Consider the following 22,746-nt stretch of genomic DNA (forward strand, 5'->3'; position numbering starts at 1 on the left):
GAACCGTGATATTAATCAGTTCACTGGGTTGAAATTATATTGATAAATAGTAATAAAATAATGTTGAAGTCTTCAGTTTTTAGTTGCGTGCAGATGCGATAGGATAGACGCTAAATTAATCTAGTCTTCCTCATGATAATGTCCATCATTGGTGTAGCTTCGTATGAATAGTGTTTTTGTATTTTTGACTATAATATAAATATATTTATACCGTGGTATATTTGATCATAAACATAACAATACTAAAATAAATTACTTTTTTTTCCTCATAACAATTAAAGTATTTATGATACTAATATATTTATATTCTTAAAAAAATACTTTAACCAATTTTCTTCTCAATAATAATCCTAATAGTACTAAAATAATTTTAAAACATGTAATAATTTCTTCAGATAATCTAGAAAAAAATAAATATCATGCGTCTTTTCAATATCGTAACTAGCTAAATACGCCTTTCTGAAGTATCGGTCGATGAAACAGAAGCTGTAGGCAAGTTTCCATGAAACGTCGTGACGCACTTCCGCTGTTTGATTTCCCAATAATTGAGTAACATCATCTCTCGTATTTTAAAACATTTTATAATTTAAAAATATTTTTAAAAATCATAAAAAAATATATCAAAATTATTGTAATTCGGATTTAACCCTATAATCAGATTTTTATCACTTTATTTGAAAAGCTTTTGCTAACTCAACTTGACCTTGCTAGTTCTTTTCCGTTCAGCTACCGCGGTTGGAACATGTCTTATTCATCAGAAAGAAGGTAAGTACAATTCTTACGCTAATTTAAACATGTTTTAATGAAACTTTATGCGATAAACCCTTAGTAGAACATTTTAATTATTAGCTGCAGTTATAAGTTTCAAGTATTTTATGTGTTTGTACCATAATTTTATAACAAGACTCGCCGATTGCCAACATGGCGCTGGTAGGAGTACTTTATTACTAGTTAACTTTGTGCACGTGTTTTTTTTTCTAATAACCTAAAGGCATCTCATTTGGATAAGTAATAATGATTTATAGGTTTTAAATTAATAAAAACGGTACGCTAAATAATGGAATCTCTAATCATGGTGCAGTAACTAAATGCTAATGACAGGCGCGACAACGCAAATTTAATGATTTTTGCTTATTCATAAATTTATTTAGATTTGTCTTAAATCAAGTAACATACGAATGTTTGATATTGCATTAACATTTTGGTTTTGTTCATAGATCAGAAGATTGGCCTGAGGATTCCAAAAACGGGCCATCAAAGGATCAAGTGAGCTATGACGGTCCTCCAGGCATGGAACCCGGTGGAGCCCTGGATACTAACTGGGATCAAGTGGTGGAGACTTTCGACGACATGAATTTGAAGGAAGAATTATTGAGAGGAATCTATGCCTATGGTTTCGAGAAACCGTCGGCAATCCAACAGCGTGCTATCATGCCGTGCATCCAGGGACGCGACGTTATAGCCCAAGCCCAATCTGGAACCGGCAAAACTGCGACTTTCTCTATTTCCATTCTGCAGCAAATAGACACCAGTGTCCGCGAATGTCAGGCTCTTATTCTGGCCCCGACCAGAGAGCTGGCGCAGCAAATTCAAAAGGTACGAACAAGGTGTTGCGGTAAATCGCAATCGAAAATCGATTTTAGTGTAAAGTGAATAATGCTTTGACATGTTGTTGTTGGACTAATAGTGAGGTAAAACTATTATAGGTGGTGATAGCTCTTGGTGACCACTTGAATGCTAAATGCCACGCTTGCATCGGTGGCACCAATGTGCGCGAGGATATTCGCCAGCTGGAGAGTGGAGTTCATGTGGTCGTGGGCACTCCGGGCCGCGTGTACGACATGATTACGCGCCGGGCGCTGCGCGCGAGCACCATCAAGCTCTTTGTCCTTGACGAGGCCGACGAAATGTTGTCCAGAGGGTGAGTTCACTTTCAATGTTTGACAAAGCAAACTAACTTGCCTTAGCTTAATACATCAAAGTGCATGTACATATTTTCCAGATTTAAAGATCAAATTCACGATGTATTCAAGATGTTGTCACCTGACGTGCAGGTTATCTTACTCTCTGCTACCATGCCTGATGATGTGTTGGAGGTGTCCCGTTGTTTCATGAGAGACCCTGTGCGCATTCTTGTGCAAAAAGAAGAGGTAATTTATATTTAATTATAGATTTTATTTAAATGCATTATTTTCCTCATCAGAAAGAGGAAAGCAGGAAAATCAATTATCTATTGTGTAAAAAACATTTAATTCTTTGTATCAAATAACACATGTATGTTTTCTTTTATAGCTAACCTTGGAAGGTATTAAACAATTCTACATTTCTATTGAGCAAGAGGAATGGAAATTGGAGACTCTTTGTGATTTGTACGACACCTTATCCATTGCTCAGGCTGTGATTTTCTGCAACACTCGTCGCAAGGTATTTATATTGTTTATATTACTTATTTAAACCACCTTAAAGAAAATTTAACTGTAATACTAGAAGAAATTAGATAACAATATTGAACTATTTTATCCTCTTACTGCCAATGTGTATTTGCATTACACAAAATCAAAGATTGCTATTTGCACTTATTTTTTCTTAAGGTTATAGCTTAAGGTCCATTTTTCATACATTTTGTTTCACCTTTAATCTGGGTAACTAAACAAGTATTGACAAGTAAAGAATTTAAATTCACGTCTAGTTAGTGATTAGGTCTCGCAGTTGAAAGAAAAACGTAAAAATAATTAATATGCATGGATATTTCGGCCTTTAAAATTTCGTTGTATTAAATTTTTATTAAATTTTACCCAGATTAAAGGTGAAACAAAATGTATGAAAAATGGACCTTAAGCTATAACCTTAAGGCATTAAAACTACATTATAGTATTATGGTGGTCTATTGTAGTAATATTATTGTTTATGCTATCAGGCTAAAGAAATACCTGTATTTTATAAAACAAAATAAACATTAGTAATTTTTTACAAGCACAAAATAAAATTACAACCACCTTTCATTTCGTACAATTCCTTTAGTTTTTGTTTGGGTTTTGTTGATTTCTATTATTATGAACTGTATAATCATATGGATAAACAATAGAAGAATATAAAGTAGGATTTAAAAAAAATATATAATAACTAGGAGATTTACAGAATAGAGCACTGATATATATTATAGATATTAGTTTCTGTATTAATTATATTTCATAAACTGGTACAACTGAACACAAGCTGAGTAAAACAATTTTTAAAGCGGTTTTACATAACTGCAGACAGTGACTATGTTCTGTGACAATAATGTATAACTAAACACATTGTGTTCCAATACTGACAATAACTAAAATCATAAACAAAAAAGGACTATAGAAGTAAAGAGAAAATAATAAAATAGTGCCAAAATCAACATACATTGGTTACTCAATAATAAGTGTAGATACTAGGAGTGTCTTGTAACATTGGAAATCAGCCCATAACTGTTATTTCATGCATGCTTATGTGATTCACATATATGCTGACTCATACTTGGGATTAAAATTGAAGTGTGTCCATATTTTATCATAATATCTCACCTATGCCACTTGTTTTATTCTACCTGCTTTGTTTTTAACCGGCTTCAAAAAAAGGAGGAGGTTCTTAATTCAACTGATTTTTTTATGTTATTAATAAGGTATTCAGGTTACTTTCAGTGACTAATTATAGTAGTAAAACTGCAGTAAATAAAAACACCTGCCAAAAACATTGCTTATAAAGACACAATGTAAAGGGACATTGGGTTAAAACTACCAATATCATTGGAATCTTTTGATTATAGCTTCCAAACATAGTATATCATTTTATTAAGGCAAAACATTAAATTGATCCTTATTGTATTTTACTTTCTCCTAAAACATTCCACTAAGCACTTCTCCTTATTTCTTGTAATAAATCAGATAAAATATTTATCAATTATTACAGAACTGCTTTGTTGAGTACACTGGATTTCTTGATTCACCAAGTTATTCCAATGCGTCATGGTGGATGTATCATGATCAAGTATTTTGATATATATTTAATTGCATGTTGTATTGTTTGCAGGTCGACTGGCTGACCGAGTCTATGCACCAGCGCGACTTCACCGTGTCCGCCATGCACGGCGACATGGACCAGCGCGAGCGTGAAGTGATCATGAGGCAGTTCCGTACTGGCTCTTCCCGTGTTCTCATTACCACTGATTTGCTGGCGCGTGGCATTGACGTGCAGCAAGTGTCTTGCGTCATCAATTATGATCTGCCCACTAACCGTGAAAATTACATTCATAGGTAAGCAGTATTGTTTTATTTACCTTTGTTTTCAGGCATTTGTATAATATGAGATCTTTATATTATAAAGAAACCTGGTATGTGAGGGATTCTGTTTTCTACCTAATTGTCTGACAACCATTAGTAGCATTTAAAATATCTGCTGTGGCTTATTCAAGGATCATCTTGATCACATCCAGATACAAGTCTACAAAATTCAGTTCATAATTAGGAGTAATAATTTATCTACTTAAGACTTGAATTACAATTTACTTACTGTATATGCAGTATAGTCACTGTCATTTCAGCATAGCCAATTCTAACTTTAAATATAACATTGAGTAAACTCTTCTGCATGAGAATTGTTTGGAATGTTGTACAGTGTACATGATAGATTTGGCACTTTGATAAATCTACTTTGTAAATAATATTCATCTTGTATTAAATTATTAATTTTAGTTTGGGTTAGTTCGTACAAGCGGCGATAGCCTAGTTGGGTGTGGAACGGATTGCCGAGACGAATGTCCGCAGGTTCAAATCCCAAGGGCACACACCTCTGAATTTTTCTAAAAAATCATGTGTGTATTCTTTGAGAATTTATTGTTCGCTTTAACGGTGAAGGAAAACATCGTAAGGAAACCTGCACATCTGAGAAGTTCTTTATAGGAATTTTGAAGGTGTGTGAAGTATACCAATCCGCACTAGGCCAGCGTGGTGGACTAAGGCCTAATCGCTCTCAGTAGTAGAGGAGGCCCATGCTCAGCAGTGGGCAAGTATATAATACCGGGCTGATATTATTATTATAGTTCGTACATTTTTAGGCATGCTATATTTAAAGTTTTCAAATATTATGCTATTTTTGCTGTGCATTTTGTCAACCAGCACATTATGGGAAGAGTCATCATATTGTTGCACCAGTTTGATATACTTAACTTAAAGAAAAGTATGCAAAAATGCTTAGTGTCATAACAACATGTAATATCATTACTCACAGCATAAAATGTTAATTTTTGTTGATTTTCTCTGTGATAATGCTACTGCTATAGTTTGATCGTAAGCAATGCGGGCCCTGGCCTTGTGTATGGACTAAGTGTGAGGGGAACAAAAACTAAAACGCAATTTCACACTAGATTCATACTGCCAGGATAGTAAAGTTATTAAGTTTACAATATTTTAATACTTACCATATATCAATTTATAGTTATGAGGTAACTTGATTATAATTTTATATAATATATATTTATATTGTTTTTTTTTTGTAGTGATAAATCAGAATAAAAACAAGAAATTAAATTTAAACTGACACACAAAAAGAAAATGACATGTAGATATATATATACATGAAATATTTGGGTCAATACTATATTTAAAGCTTTTCTGACTGCTTCCCTTTTCGAAAACATTCGGCCATATGACCAATAACAGCTTCCAAATTATGAGATAAGCAAGACCCGTCTTTAGGAAATTTCAAGTCGTGTACATGGCGCACGTAGTTCCCGCTAAATAAGGCGTGTCGCCGCTGCGAACATCGAATTCGACGGCCAAATGACAGTGCAGCAGGCTGTACCGCCCCCGCCCCTCACCGCGCAGTTACTCAAGACGCAGTACATCGCTCGCAGTCAAACTTCCCTGGGATAATTGACTCCATTCTCTTAAGGCGATACCTCAAGGTCCATTTTCATACATTTTGTTTCGGCTTTAAGTAGAGTAATCTAGTTAGTGATTACTTCTCGCAGTTGAAAGAAAAATGTAAAATAATTAATAATCATGGATATTTCTGCCTTTAAAATTTCGTCATATTAAATTTTAAAGGCCGAAATATCCATGATTATTAATTATTTTTACGTTTTTCTTTCAACTGCGAGAACTAATCACTAACTAGACGTGAATTTAAATTCTTTACTTGCCAATACTTGTTTAGTTACCCAGATTAAAGCCGAAACAAAATGTATGAAAATGGACCTTGAGGTATCGCCTTAAACCTATTTATTTACAACACGGCTCGACCACTAATCTTAAAACAACTTTAAAAATATATCATATTGAGCTTTGATTTCGTGGGACTGCCTCCCATTTACCTATTTTTTTTTAATATATATATTCAAATATAACTGAATGATTTTATTTTCATATGGTTAGTGTACAACACTAGTTATCTTGGGAAAAGTTTTTATAATTTGAGATTTTGTAACCAGGTAGTATAACTAATATAGACTGTGTGAGAAATATAATGTAAAAATGTAAATCAAAAATTTTCAATCCTTAGTATTTATTAAAATTTATAATATTGTTCGACATTCTCAGAATAGCAATGTTTCTATAAGCAAAAATCGTTCCCTTCTCACAACTTTTAAAATCATTAATTAAAATAACAACTGCACCTTACAATGTGTTGTTTGTTTCAGAATTGGTCGAGGTGGCCGTTTCGGCCGTAAAGGAATCGCTATCAACTTTGTGACTGAAACAGATAGAAGAGCACTCAAGGACATTGAGGACTTCTATCACACAAGTATCTCGGAAATGCCCAGTGATGTGGCCAACCTCATCTGAGGTGTCTGCGTTTTCCCGGTTTATACTTTGTGTCCTGCGTTCTATTGCGATATTTATAAGGTGTGTGTATTAGGAGGAGCCTCCTAATTACCTTTCGCTGTGCCGAATTTTTTTATTGGAACTCATTTCATTTGGATTGATATATTGGTTTTAGTTTAATTAATGATTACATTATATTATAATAGACGTATCAATATAAGTTTAATATACATAGTTAGGAGTAAGCCGGCTCGGCCGGATGGCCCCCGTTCCGCGCAGGCCTCTCTGCCGCTTGCATAGAGGTCTTATCGGGTACTGGAGAGGCTATTTCAATCACAAAACTACTAGAAGAAAACAATGTATTGTAACTTTTTTCCAGTTGTACATAATATGGTAACTGTTTTTGTAATACACTAAATAAATATAATGAAATATCTTAATTGTATTGTTATTGATGCTTGGAAATTGTAGCGCTCCATTCCCGATCGGAACCTTAATGTCTTTGAAGAATTGTATTGAATTGTGTAAATTTTGTTTTACAGAAGATCTACCTACTGAGCCTGTGAAACGCACTTTGGACACAACTATGTGGAAATAATAAATCAAAATTTCCTCAATAACGTTCATTACTTTCTTTTGGCAGGTCCTTTTTGTATCCTGTAATCCCATAACATACATGCTTTTGCATTTTACTTTTTAAAGATTGTTTTCTACATGGTTTTTATGTTCATTTCGAATTATTTATATTTTTGGAATAAATTTTGTTCGAAATATTAGTGACTTTTGACCAAATGATAATTAAGGTTCCTCTTGCTTTAATTTATATAATAAGCAGTGAATGTGGAACTTAGTCAAAATAGTAGCTTGTGTTATACATGCTACACAAATATCAAATGTAAATCTTCGTTTTGTATTTGCCTGACTGCTAGATCCATTTCATAAGCTTTTTGCATACCATGTATTGCAGTAAATAAATTATCGATTCCAATAATTATAAAAATAATGTATAGGTACCTTATGTTACGTGTTTTATTTTAAAAAATGAATCGAAATGAAATACTTTTAACCCCAAAATAATAGACATGATAAATTTATTTACTAGTAATACAATAAAAATTAAACAGTCAACAACGTAGAGATTGCGGAATGTTAACCATAGAAGGAAGCTTGGTAACATGTGTCCTTACGGTTCTAATGTGTTAGTATTTGTTTAGATTTAACGATATAATTTACTTATTACAGTATAACATCACATGATTAAGTTATAAAATCTTAATAAATTAATATCACACTTCTGGTAATGTTCATTTTGACTATAACTACGTGTAAAATGGCTATAAACAAGTATCATAAAAATGCAAAAAGCAGAATTAGCAGAAGAACTGCTATAGGAAAAATAATATACACCGATACCCGAGGATTGCAAACAGATATAAGTACAGACGTTACGTCATCATTTTGCAAACCGTCTTTTGTGGGCACTTCTACGATAACCGATTCATCAGTTAAAAATCCTATATCAAATACACATTCGGTTTTATTTAGACAAACTTTGGATTCGGAATTATTGACATATTGAAACGTCGGTTTATAGATGTCAAATATTGCATGAATATCGTTAACTACAATATCATTGTCACTATAAAAAATATAATAATAGTAACCATCAACTAACACTTCATGAACAACTTTTAGAATAGTAGTGTCTTCTAAGTAATTTGTGTTATTGCATTGAATAGAATATGGAAAAAATTCTGTCATCAATATTTTGTCCTGATAACAGTCGTATAAATTTACTTCAAAGCTAGATACGGACTCGTCCTCTGGTTTGGACGTTGTGTTATAGGCGTTTCCACCATGATGCACACCCGTGTCTAATACGGTGTTAGGGTTATGCAATGGAGTAGTCTTGGTGTCTCTTTTAACTCTATCTGTAGACTTTTCTTTACTGATAATTTCGTTTGCTCCTTCCTCTTGAGACTTAACGCTTACGTTATTTTTTACATTTGTTTCCTTAGATAAAATAAATCTGTTTTTTTCTCGTACATTTGATTTCATATTAGTTTTATTTTCTTTTTTTTCACCAGGATTTAGTACAGTAACCGACAGAGTACCTTGATTTTCTACCAAAGAAGGATCTTTCTTATATTTAAGTCCTTCTAAAATTCCGCAAGTATTTAATATCCTGTCATCTTTGACTACTAATATTTTCGAGCCTTCAAATCGAGAACATGCCTTTAGTTTTACAGTCGCGCCTTTCAAAAGGTAAAATCCCCAATATTCCAGCGTGTCATCAGGAAGCGTCATGGATTTTTTCAATCTGATATGTTTCCTTTTGTCTGATAATTCAGGAATCCCCCTCATTTGGAATGCATTGAATGAAGTATTCATTCTCAAGGAATGTTTTTCACAGAATACAGATGACTGTCCTTTATGAATTTGAATAACATCAGAGTCTGATATTTTATACATTACATCTGCATACCTGATATTTCGCAAATATAGAGGTAGCACAATTAGCATTGTAGGAAGGACAGTTGTTAACAGACAAAACGTTATCACACGCCGGGTTCCATGCATTTTATCGCCATCTGAAAATAAGGTTTATAGACAAATTAGATAATTAATATGGCATAGTAGCTGCTAAGTACCTATATGGTAATTTTTACTATGTAAATATAAAATTATCTTTTAAACATCGGCCGTATAACCAACACATTATACGGGACATACTTTTAATAAGTTAATAATATATACCTAAGTAACACAACTGACACCGCCACTACGCTCAGTAAATAAATTCACAACAAATTAAACGGATATTTACTGTGCACGAAGTCTTACACTAGGTAGTTCCTACGTTCGCTTGTTTTGCTTATCATAGTCTAAATATAATTAATGTTATGAAATTCTTTTAGAAGATTGAGCGTGTTATTTAGCGAAAAATAATATCCTGGCTGTCAATCATCGCCCTGTCATCGTAATCACCTCGCTCGTTCTAGTGTTATAGTACGCATGCTCAGAAATAAATGTACGTAGACGGTAGAACCTTCATTAGTACAAACCATAGATTTGATACTAAGCAAACCTCAGATGCAAACAGTCTAATAGACTACAGAGAACAAAAAACCTTAAGCATCGACTTCACAATATAATTGAATACATACAAGAACACACAAATAGGCTTTATATACCTAAATTGACGGCATATGAATTACTTACAAATCATTTCTTTAAAAATTGTAGATCTTTTTGAAAACTGCCAAAATGTTTCTCCAGATAAAAAAGATAACAGCAGTAAAGTAATAACATAGGTATATATTGTCGTATTATAATTTTTTCTGCACATACGTGCACGCGTTTCATATTAGTGGAGGCTTATAAGTAGCAAAATGTTTAAACAATTGTCTTTATTCGTCGTTATTAATTTGTAAGTCTTCCTAAAAATAAATATATAACTATACATTTTAAATTAGTAGATAGCTTTTAAAATGCGGTTATCACTCCGTTGTGTGCTGGGGGCATCGCTTTAAGGAAAGTAGGTATAAATTATTGAGCATTGCACCGTAACATTTAAATTATTTGTCGTACGATTTTAAGAAACATTGAGATTCTCTTAGTGTTTTGATATAAGGTAGTTATTTTGATGAAATGCTTCCAAAGCTCGTAGAAAAGAACACTGCGTGACAGTAAATAACGGCGCGTACCCCTGCGGCTCCTCGACTCGCGATTCCTTTGAGCTCTGGCACGTATTCAAAATTTGACATTGACGTATAAGGTCAGTCGGGGGAAGTGCGCCATAAAATTTTCACAGCTGGATTCAATGCAAAATAATTTCTTTTTGTGCTGACTTAAGAATGTAATTTTATTAATTTAAGAATATTTGGTATTTTATGATAACAACCTATAACCATTCAAGGAAATCGGACCATAAATTAATAATATTTTGCTCAAAGTAAAAAAAAATGGTAGTAGGCGCACTTGCCTCTGGAAATGGGGTAAGTGCGCCTATGTAAAAAAAAACGCCAATATGAAACATTATAAAGAAAACACTCATTTTAGTCCATAGAGAAATAAGTTTTACTCGCATTGCTCTTGGATAATTTTTAATCACTCAATATTATAACAAACTATGGCTGTCAAATCAAATTCGGGGTAAGTGCGCCATATATATGTAAATCAGGGCTTCAAAACATTTTAGATATTTTTTTGCTATATAAGATTATTTCTATATTAGAGTTTTGTGTGCCTGTAAATGGTAGCCCTAATATAAAATCCATTTTATTTCTAAAAACTAAAAATAACATACAAAAATGTAGGAATTAACAATTTTGAATGCGTTATAACTCAATTACTTAGAATTTGGCCTTATGACATTTGATATGTTTTAGCTGCATTATATCCAGATAACGTGCCTGATCGAACAGTTGCAACCTATTCACGTAAAGTTGCTCTAGACCAAGGTATTTTTCTAAAAACGAAACGGTCTTTTGTAAAAACGAATTAACTAATACGCCCTTTTATTTAAGTCGGCTCAAAACAAAATACCTTGAGTACAAAAAATTATGCTGTTACATTTTAATAATAATAATAATTCATATTAGTAACACTTATTCTCAAAAAAGGTTGGTTATATATGGATCAGGGGCAAGTGCGCCATACGACTATTAACTGTGGCGCACTTGCCCTACTCGACAATTTATAGGTACATTTTTACGTATTGCTAAAAAATCCTTTATTTTAGTATATATAAATAAAATTCAGGCAGGAAGTTAAAATAAAAGGTTTAAACTATGTATTCACCTTACTGGTTTACAGAAATATGTTAAATATCTTGAAATATTTGATGTTCTCTTTTACGGGGTCATCTCTGTTTACAGGTCTAAATGACACTTAAAATAAAATGGCGAATAAATCGTATTAAAATGAACATAGCTATTTATGTTTTTTAGTGGAACTGTATTTCAGTTAGTAGCATAGATATAAGATTACGGTAATTGTATAACATCAATAGTTTTCGATTTTTTTAGGGTAGGTGCACTTACCCCGTCGGCGCACTTGCCCCGCCTGACCTTACTTATTCTATAAACACGAACGTCCATATAAACTATTTGTTCAAAATCTGAACTAAAGTGTCAACCAAAACGTTACTGTTATAACCGATTTATTAACTTGTACAACAAATAATTTTCCTTATTTGACTAATATTTTTTATTCACATCTAGGTTTGCACTTAAAAACTCCGTACACAACCAAAAGCATCAATATTGACACCATGCTAAAATTAGTTTGAATGGATTACAGTTCATATGTTGTACTCATTAACGTATATTCTATAAACACGAACGTCCATTTAACTATTTGTTCAATATCTGGCGCTAAAACTAAAGTTCGCCGCAGCACTAAAACTGAAAACATCAATCGTCTAACCATACTTTTTAATCATGCTGTGCTAAAGCGTTTTAGAGTATAAGTAAAATGGCAACCAAAACGTCACCTTTATAATCTAAGTATTTATTCACTTAAAACAACATATAATTTTATTTATTTGTCTAATCATTTGTATTCACATCCAAGTTTACATTTAGGCTCGAGGTCTTATAATATTATGAGTGCCGTTCCGTACATAACCACACGCTGTCAATGTTAAAAACACACTAAAGTCAGGTATACGGATTGCAGTACCTATAGGAGAGTCTAACACATTCAGTTTTCGGAACGCCAGATCTAGTACGTAGTGCATATATATCAATGGTTGTACTTGTTGAAATAACGAAAATAATCGATTTTTTACGGTATAATAAACAAGCGGTAAAACTGGTTGAATACTGATAAGGTAGAGATAGTAGGTACCTATATAAGACGTAGATGGCACCTTAAGAGTGTATACTGTCTTTAAAATTCACACTTTCCGACATATCGAAATTTTTATATGCTAATTTATAAGTATTATAACAGCATCACATCTTTAATTATAACAAATAAATATGAACCAAAGTGAGACCAAAGTATTTCCAATAATATTAGCATAGACAAAGTAAATAGTCATTACTGAGTGTAGTTGACAGTTGTTATGAATTTGTAGTCGTATTTCCAAAGCAAAACTGGTAAGCAGTTTTTTCATTTTATGCTCGATCTTAGTAACAAAGACTAGTACTAGATGTGACTTGAACGTTATAAATATGATTGCCAAAATAAATATAAATACTTAATCAAAAAGGCCTCCAAAATTATCCTTAAATTTGACCCCCCTAAAAACCCTATCCCACTAATACTCCCGTTAAATTTAGAAACTCACAAAAAAAACTAAATAGGAAACTCTGGAGACTGACACTGAAAGCGTTAGGCCGTTTTGATACAAATTATATTCCTTCCTTGATATAATTATTTCGGTTCTAGTAAGTAATCATCGATCAAAGACTTCGCGCAATCTTTTAAGGACTTAACCAAAAGTCACAATAATTATATTATATCGGTGCTCTTCTAGAGAGAGAATATCTTAACTCCGTTATAAAATGAAATGCAGTCACTATCAAATGTATACGTTCACGGATAAAGACCAAGTGAATGAATTACAAAACAGGTACATCGAATGTCTTCTTGCTAAGTTATATTTTGATTCAGGGCTGAACCTTACGAAGATTGAGTTGAAAATTTTGGGCTCGTAGTCAATATAAAAACAAAAGCATTTAAGTACTTACATCCCCACGCAATATTTTGATGATTCAGTATTTTGTCATACGATAATACATTTCAAACATAGGTAACACATTAGAGTAGCTGTAAAACGTTTATGTACTTACCGTCATCTTTGTTGTTAACGTAACTATAATGATAATTTGTATTGTAATATGAAGTACTGTTTGATCTATTAAAATTCTTATTCATCTTTAAATATTTTAGTTTAAAAATGGGCACACGGTGTAAATTTATAATGTCAGTTTTAACTTACTGAATAAAAATATAAATATTTCCTACGCAATGGAAAAAACTGATAAGCTTATCTCATTATTATCAGTTTGTTAAATAGTAGGGTGTGGGTATAACTGAAGATAATAATTATTAAAGATGCTCTTTCCGCCGAGCAGTAAAGTAGCATAGTATGCTTCGTCTCCAGCTTTATAGGTCTACCAGCGTCCAGCTATGTCCGCTATAGGTACTTACCTATAATTGTATTATCATTAAATATGTTATATGTGCGTGCAATTCATCACGTCTACTCTTTAAAGATTTCAAACTGGGTACCTATTATACAGGGTCATTTTGACATTGCGTTATTAAACGAAACCACATACTCGTCTTCACAAATTAAAATTACTTTTTATTAATATTTATTTTGTTTGAATCTTATTTTTTTTATTTTATATGTACGGATCAAGTAACTTATTATAAAGTGTTATTTTCAAATAGATAAGTATGTGATTTCATTTAGTAACGCCATGTCAAAATGACCCTGTATATTTTTTTACGTCTATATGTGTATTGTGTAGGTAGATACATTTAAAAAAAAAATACGTACCTACTGATTTTTTTTCTGAAAATATAAATACTTATATATTTTAGATTATTTTGTGTACCTACCATTGTATCGACGATGTACCTTATTTATAAAACAATAATTATAATCTCTGTCAAACTTTAAAACGCTTTGAAATAAAATAAGATTATAGATGCATGATTTTTTATAATATAATTTCGTAGATCATGGGGATATGTAGTAACTAGGCAACTACCTAATCATAGTTATGGTAAAACTGTGAAAGTTTTTGGATGTTTGTTAAAAATATACGCAAGCCCATGGCATATACATATTTTTTGATGCTATGTAAACACGAATTGATTTTATTTTAGAATACATTGATTTTTACCAAAGAGAATATAATCACTACGTTTTAAATTTTTACTAACATGACAGTTACATGACAGCTACATGACATTACGCGTGTCAAGGGAATGTAACCTTATTATTTATTACATAATAAGGTTATTTTTCCGTGTTTGCCGGCAAACATTCCGCTGGTAAATGGGCTAAATAAGGGACTGTCACATAATAATATTACAAATATTATATATGATTGAAATATTTAGACCTTACCAAAACAAGATTGCTAAGCCAATAGATATATTCTAATCCAAATTAGATAATTTGGATTAGAATACTTATATCTATCTAAAAAAGAAGATTCTTTTTCTTTATTATCCAACAGAAAGTACATATACTCCTAGGAGTATATGTAGTATAGTTTGCTCTGATTTAAAAGAATAATTTTCTGTTCGATTTTGTATAGCTTCGTAATGATCCCTTTTTTAATTTTATTGGTATTGGAGCTTGGACTTCGAAGATGCAGAGGGGAACTCCTTATAATTATATACGATTCCAATAATGATTTTTGTGTTGGGTTCAGGTTACTTTCAACATACTCATATATTAAAAATATTTTTGTTTGATCTTAAACATCGAAGATACAGCAGTTAACTCCTCAAAAAAAAAATAGGACGAGAATGTTTCTTTTTTTATTGGGTTAAATATAATATTTATCTTGGTACTACGTAGTTACCAACCAAACCAAATGGTTTACATACGGGGGTTTACACTATTTGTCTGGTTCTCATTGAAAGCACTATTAATGACGAGGCTGTATGGGCTAGAAACCTTTGCCTTCCCAATAATAAAGGGAAAATAAAAATTAAAAAAAAAAAGTCTGGTTTACACAATGAGTTTGACACTGTCAATAATGACATAATAACAAAAGTGTTTTTTTAGTGTCAATAATTGATTTGTTAATTGTTTCTGTGGTTGACACACTATTTAAAAGGCTTTTTCAGATATAAAAGCAAAAGAAAATAATTAAATAAGCATGACCGATATAGTTAAACCTGATGTGATATGGATAGAAGGTAGATGTTATCGAGTTAACGACCCTACATCGGAGGTAACTTCATTGCAAGAACACGATACGTATGAGAATGGTAAGTATATTACTTGATGATAACAATACATAAAAATTTTGATAAGGGCCTCAATGTGGTTAATTATGTCTACAGCATGAATGTGACACCCATGCATACTATGCCACTCTTGTAGATCCTCAATAGCATCTTTAGGATGCACCGTAAATTTAATTTGTACTTATAGTGCAGACCGACAATTTAGATAATGTGACTAATTTCATAGTGAACAATATGAAATATAGTAAACAATATAGTAAACATGTGAAAAACTAGCAACAATCATTAACGTAAATTCCGGTTATTTATTTTCAGACACTCCTATCAATGATTTGGATGATGAATATGATGATGATAATGTTGAGGTTGTTATGATGGATGATTCCAGGTTTTGCACAAATTTACATGTTTCTAAGTAAGTAATAAAAATAACAAAATCAACATCTTAATTATGCCACTTTAAATAGTAATTTAGCACTGGTTTGCTTCATGAAACTTGTTTTAATATTGATTTTATAATAAGCTAGCAATAATAATATGCATGGATATTTCGGCCTTTAAAATTTCGTCGTATTAAATTTTAAAGGCCGAAATATCCATGCATATTAATTATTTTTACGTTTTTCTTTCAACTGCGAGAACTAATCACTAGCTAGACGTGAATTTAAATTCTTTACTTGTCAATACTTGTTTAATTACCCAGACTAAAGGTGAAACAAAATATATGAAAATGGACTTTAAGCTATAACCTTAATGTGATTTGACTTGTATTTGCTCAGTTAATTAAAAAAAAAAAACTATCAAGGGAGTAGTTCCTTCTGTTTAGCGCTTTTATTTTGCTAATTCCTATTTAATAAGTATAAAAAAAACTTTTACATCTACACTGAATTTGTGGTACAATTTGTGCAAAAATACAAAGGATTTCACTAATATTACATAAAGATTGTGATTTTTTTCAATTTTCAGGCACTACATGGGATATATTATTGGAAAAAAAGGTGCTGTGAAATATAGAATTGAAAGAGATACTCGAACACAAATAAAAGTTCCAAAGCCAGGGCAGGCCGGAGACATAGTCATTTTGGGACAATCCCCATCTGTAAGATACTGTTTCTTATAATATATTTATAGTTTTGTCTAAAATTAATAAATCAAAATTAACAAAATTAACTAAGTAAAATGATTTTATAAAGAATTGATGTTTCAAATAATTATTTGATATTTTTTTTTGCAATGGCCACCTCACTACTGCAGTGATCTATAGGTGTATACCCAACTTACCTTATATGTTCAGAGAGTAAAGCTTTACATATTTTCAGTAATTCAAGTTTGAATCCTAATGGTTTCCTGGTGGTTTTGATATGCCAATACGCCATGGGTCATACTATGTGATATAATATCAGCCCTGTATTATATACTTGCCCACTGCTGAGCACGGGCCTCCTCTACTACTGAGAGGGATTAGGCCTTAGTCCACCACGCTGGCCTAGTGCAGTTTGGTAGACTTCACACATCTTCGAAATTCCTATAGAGAACTTCTCAGATGTGCAGGTTTCCTCACGATGTTTTCCTTCACCGTTAAAGCGAACGATAAATTCACAAAGAATACACACATGATTTTTTTTTAGAAAAGTCAGAGGTATGTGCCCTTGGGATTTGAAACTGCGGACTTGGCACCCAACTAGGCCATCGCCGCTTTTTCCTAGGCTATCGCCGCTTTTTACTATGTGATATGCTAATGAATATTTACAGTTAGCAATTTTATTATATTTTATCTATAGATTAATGCCCAATTACTTGCAATGAGGATGTATTAAAAAAATAATAACATCTATTGTCAAATATTAAATAATTAAATAATATGTTATACACTATCCCCCTTCTTCATAGATGGTTTTATCTAAGGACGGAGTAAAGCTGTGAAAGCAAGTCTTTCTTAGTGCTGATGGCATGGCAGCCTCCGGTGTGTGGGTATAGGGCTGTTGTGATGGGCTAATATTGAGATACAAAAATCATATTACAGCTTTACTCCATCCTTAGATAAAAAAACTATGAATAAGGGAGCATAACTATAACCATTACTTATGTATTCAGCTCAGCTTTTCATAATTAATAATATTTTAGAGTGTAAAAGCTGCAAGAAGAAGAATAAATATCATTGTGATGTCATCAAGAATGAAGCAAAGGCCCACACATTTTATATCAATTCCAATGAATAATTCAAATATTGTAGCAAATTTTGAAAGATTCAAAGTGAGTTTTTGTCTGTACTAATAACATTAATTGTATAGCCAGGATTACACACGATGGCCCGAGTATTTTACGGGATAAATGCTGGAAAAGGAGCCCACAACGAATACCAATGTATAGCCAGGATGGTGGGCACTCACATATGGAGGCCTGCATTCAGCAATGGATGGCGACAGGCTGATTGATTGATAAATATATTTATTAATTTGTACATTATTTTTCATATATACTTTTTATAACATGTACATTATTAGACTTTATCATCATCATCAGGTATAGGAAGTGCAATGATTTCCAAACTAAATGATTAAATGCAACTTGCCATTCATTTCATGTCATGAATAGCATCAATCATAATTAGCAAAAATATTTGTCAATATTGATAGTGCTTCTTAATTAGACAGTAGGTAAATATAGTCATATTTATATAAAAAGAAATTTTCATATTTTAGGCAGAAGTACTAAAAGAGTGTCCCAATTTTGATGAATCTCTATTCATACGAGCACAAAAATTACACATAACAATGGGCGTGATGTGTTTAATGGACAACGAGGAGAGATTGTTGGCATCAAAACTTCTTACTGAAGCTAACGAGAAAGTTATTGCGTAAGTGTTCTTTGCAAGAAAGCCTACTAATATTTTAGGTAATCCACACTAATCGCACTATACTTTAACTATTTATCTCTATTTGTTATGCTCACCCTTCGGATTTTGAAAACACCTGGTGCTAAAAATGTTGTTATTGTAAGTATGAAAATATGCCAATGTGTTTATAATTAGGATGTACCAAATAATTTTAATGCCTATGAATAAAGAAATTTTTAGCCACAAATGCAAGAAATTGGATGCAATTTTGGGGTATATAAAAAAATACCACACAAATAAATATAATAAGGAAATATAAGCCCCCCCACCCTACTTTGGCAATGAAAACTCAAGAACATGAATTATTATTAAATTCTTTCAATATTTATCACAATGATACTAACTTTTCTATGTATAAAGACATACACTACTATTATCACTTAGTTGAACACTTTTTGGGACATTGTGTGTATATATCAGGGGTGGCCAACTTGGTAAGACCCAAGATCTACTTTTCACTGATGATATTCTGTGCGATTTACCAAGCTACATACATCTTGAAATCTTAAATGAAACAACATAGTTCAGTACACAATTTATTATTATTTCGATAAAAAAATTATACAAGACGATGCGTGCAGCAGTTAGTGATTAGGTATGTTGCGCGGTCTGTTCTTCGTATTTATATTTTTGCCTTGCCACGATCGACTGGACTTGCCGCGATCGAGCGATTGGCCACCCCTGGTACTTATATATAGATTTTTACATTTCATTATGGAGTACTATACAAATAAAGGTCTACTTGCATTAACAAGTCTGTAAATTGACACTAATTTTGACTAAATAAAGATTGGCTGCTCAATAATTTTCGTAATAACATGATCACATATTTAAATGCAATTTCGGGAACAATATAAAATATTGCTTAATTTAAGACATTAAACAAATCTTTGTCTTTCAGACCTTTATTACAAAGTCGAGCACCTCCAAAAATCAAATTGAAAGGACTATCGTATATGAATGATGACCCAAAGCAAATTGATGTGTTATATGGAAATGTCCAAGAAGAGGGCCACCCCACCGGGTTTTTGCAGAACTTGGGAGATTCATTAGTGGATCATTTCTACAAAGCAGGTAAATGTGTTTACTTTCTATTAACCGAGAACCTACAGTTACATACATACACAGTCCTTACTGCACAGCACATAAATCTACAATCATTATAATTATTATGGTGTGATGGTATCTCAGTTTTATAATACCCAGAACCGAAACAAATATTATTCGTCTCACACAAATATTTGTGCTGTTTGTCGCCCCCTCTCTTTCTCCTTTGGAAAGTAATATAGATACCCAGATAGCAGTGGACACGGCCCTTTGTCCTTTCTTTTGTTACTCAGGACGTTTGCGCCTTTGCTTACCATTTTGGCGTAGTGCGCGTTGGCAGCAAATAATATAATGCTAGCTTATAAAATAATGTAATTTGAAATTAAACTAATTTTTGGATTCTATCGCGGTTAGTATTTTATTTTTCTCCCTACGTTTCGAAGACTTTGCAGTCTTCATGGTTACGGGGGGGACTGAGGTGTTGTTCATCCGTAAAGTCAAAGTTACAATATCTACCTACATTTTACAATTATACAATTTTTAAAAAAAAATTAGCTGTTGGTGGTCCGATCTACGCAGAATGAGCTCACAGTATCTTGAAGTCTGGCAGCCGGTCTTTTGGGTTCCGATTTAATTAAATATAGAACTGGATCCCAGGCTTTTGCAAGCTTCCAACCATCTACCCTATTGAAATTAGGATGTTTTTTTAATTTCAATAGCCGCGCGTATCATCCTGGGCAGGAGTCGCAGATAATGATTGGTGCCTCCTTCAGAGTGTCAGCGACTGCAGACTTCGTCGAGCGTCGGTGTTTCACGTCAGCTATATGTTCTTTTACGCGAGTCCCTATGTTTCTTTTTGTTTGCCTGATATAAAAGAGGCCACAGTTGCAATTTATTTTGTATACTCTCGGTTCTTGTAGAGGTATATGACACTTGACAGGTGGTAAAAATTGACTAATCTTCTTAGGCGGCTTAAAATAAGTTTTTATGAAAGCACGCTTCAGGATGTAGCCAATGTTGTCGGTGACTCCTCTCACATATCTCTCTCTCTCTCTCTCACCTTAACTCCATCAACAATAAAATCCAATTTACTATGGAGTTAGAACACAATAAATCTCTTGCTTTAAAATAGGTGATTTAAAAATGCAGTTACTTTATCAGATGGTAAAATTGTGAAAGTATCGTCTACGTACCGTTACGTACGTACCGTAGACAACAAGCTCCAAATTCCACGCCGCCGTCACAGAAACCGAGTGAAACCAGCCACAGTTGAACGTGTTCCGGTTGTACTACCATATGTGAGAGGAGTCACCGACATATCATATTGGGCAAACAAAAAGAAACATAGGGACCCGCGTAAAAGAACATATAGCTGACGTGAAACACCGACGATCGAGGAAGTCTGTAGTCGCTGAACACTCTGCAGGAGGCACCAATCATTATCTGCGACTAGACAAGCCACAAATCCTCGCCAAAGAACACCGACTCCTGCCCAGGATGATTCGCGAGGCTTTTGAAATTAAAAAACATCCTAATTTCAATAGGGAAGATGGTTGGAAGCTTGCAAAAGTCTGGGATCCAGTTCTACATTTAATTAAATCGGAACCCAAAAGACCGGCTGCCAGACTTTAAGACACTGTGAGCTCATTCTGCGTAGATCGGACCACCAACAGCTAAAAAAAATTTAAAAGTATAATTGTAAAATGTAGGTAGATATTGTAACTTTGCTTTACGGATGAACAGCACCTCAGTCCCCCCCGTGATCATGAAGGCTGCAAAGTCTTCGAAACGTCGGGAGAATAATAAAATACTAACCGCGATAGAATCCGAAAATTAGTTTAATTTCAATGTCTAAAATTCGCGTAAACATAAGAAATCATTATAATGTAATTTTTTCAGGTATCATGGATCGAGATCACGGGAGAGAAAATATTAAATTGCACGTTACATTGATAAACTCCAAGTACAGGGGCCAGTCGGATGCAAATATCGATAATGCTACAAACCATAGTAGAAGGTCGAGGCAAAGCTTTGACGGTTCTCAAATTCTGAACAAATTTTCTGAATATGACTTTGGTGTAATGGAGTTAACTGAAATACACATTTCACAGCGGTATGCTATCGGCACGGATGGATATTACCAACCCACTTTTGTTTTAAGTCTTAATTAACTTTAGTGACAATAAACGTTTATACGAAACGTATTATTTATTTATAATTTTTGCCTTTAGGTGCTTACCGGTACAAACAAATGAAAGATATGCATGATCATGTTTCAATATATTGTAACTGTTTCTTATAAAGTTTCAGACTATTTATATTCAAGTTTCATGACAGTACTCATTCTTCTGTTTACATGTAACTTGTCAAAGTTATTTTGTAAAAAAAATAATGCATAATTAATTTGAGTGTCAAAATGCGCGTAAGTATGGAACAGTAAGCTGAGTATATAATTTTAACGGTCCATGTATACGAAATCACTGGGCGTAATTAATTAATCGAAAATCCAACAATTTTATTATACCATCTTCATAAACCTGAAATACCTAAAAGACATATGTACTAGCTCTGTTAATGTTAAATTATTTTTAGTTTTTAGTGGTTTTGAGGGCGGTATAATTTATTGTTAAAAAGTTTTTATTTTTTGCTTTTTTATCTTAGTAAGAAATATACTACCATGGCGTAGTTGTGTTGCGCACGAGGTTTGACCATCGTATGAGGTGTTACAAATTTGCCCACCCCTGAGAAGGGAAGCAGGTGTTATATAAATATGTATTTAAAAAGTAGACACGACCAAACCCAATGCAAAAACAACCGAAAAAGTCACAGAAATGCAAAAATCGCAATTCTTTTCCTTGAACGACATGTTAGTACGTTATTTTAATTTAAAAACCAAACTACTGAACCGATTTTGAGAAATATCAATTCGAACAATCCGGAAGCATATTCTTTTAAATAAAAATATTAATAGGTTTTCAAATCGGTTAATAAATTACAGAGTTTTAAGGTAAAAAACATAAAAAAAATACTCTTCGAATTCAGAACTTCCTCTTTTTTTTTGAA

At 32.8% G+C, this 22,746-nt stretch overlaps 3 protein-coding genes across 7 annotated transcripts; 2 read left to right on the top strand and 1 right to left on the bottom strand.

The window, feature by feature from the left end:
- The first annotated feature begins 473 nt into the window (after positions 1-473).
- Positions 474-7,809, top strand: LOC115449707 (eukaryotic initiation factor 4A). Of its 3 annotated transcripts, none has more exons than XR_003939195.2 (8): positions 474-765; positions 1,218-1,596; positions 1,707-1,921; positions 2,003-2,150; positions 2,293-2,424; positions 4,060-4,283; positions 6,668-6,872; positions 7,334-7,809. XR_003939195.2 is itself a non-coding variant. In XM_030177585.2 (7 exons), exons 1-7 carry the CDS (start codon positions 743-745, stop codon positions 6,810-6,812), a joined length of 1,266 nt encoding a protein of 421 aa, XP_030033445.1. In that variant the 5' UTR covers positions 474-742; the 3' UTR covers positions 6,813-7,231. The 3 variants fall into 3 exon arrangements, 1 of the variants encoding a protein (XP_030033445.1); XR_003939197.2 differs by having other exon boundaries at positions 7,337-7,564; XM_030177585.2 differs by lacking the exon at positions 7,334-7,809 and having other exon boundaries at positions 6,668-7,231.
- A 56-nt stretch (positions 7,810-7,865) lies between these two features.
- Positions 7,866-13,820, bottom strand: LOC115449705. Of its 3 annotated transcripts, none has more exons than XM_030177578.2 (2): positions 13,595-13,820; positions 7,866-9,382 (listed from the first exon to the last, which is right to left on the bottom strand). In XM_030177578.2, the coding sequence occupies exons 1-2, from the start codon at positions 13,677-13,679 to the stop codon at positions 8,139-8,141; spliced, it is 1,329 nt and encodes a 442-aa protein (XP_030033438.1). In that variant the 5' UTR covers positions 13,680-13,820; the 3' UTR covers positions 7,866-8,138. The 3 variants fall into 3 exon arrangements, with proteins under 3 accessions (XP_030033438.1, XP_030033440.1, XP_030033439.1); XM_030177580.2 differs by lacking the exon at positions 13,595-13,820 and adding an exon at positions 9,619-9,835; XM_030177579.2 differs by lacking the exon at positions 13,595-13,820 and adding an exon at positions 9,549-9,832.
- Positions 12,696-21,887, top strand: LOC115449709 (activating signal cointegrator 1 complex subunit 1). Its single transcript, XM_037441886.1, has 8 exons — positions 12,696-12,898; positions 15,618-15,761; positions 16,056-16,155; positions 16,707-16,839; positions 17,865-17,993; positions 18,443-18,597; positions 19,538-19,710; positions 21,583-21,887. Exons 2-8 carry the CDS (start codon positions 15,650-15,652, stop codon positions 21,852-21,854), a joined length of 1,074 nt encoding a protein of 357 aa, XP_037297783.1. The 5' UTR covers positions 12,696-12,898; positions 15,618-15,649; the 3' UTR covers positions 21,855-21,887.
- The last annotated feature ends 859 nt before the right edge of the window (positions 21,888-22,746 follow it).

This window comes from Manduca sexta, chromosome 23 (assembly GCF_014839805.1).
Source record: "Manduca sexta isolate Smith_Timp_Sample1 chromosome 23, JHU_Msex_v1.0, whole genome shotgun sequence".
NCBI classification, from domain to species: Eukaryota; Metazoa; Arthropoda; class Insecta; order Lepidoptera; family Sphingidae; genus Manduca; species Manduca sexta.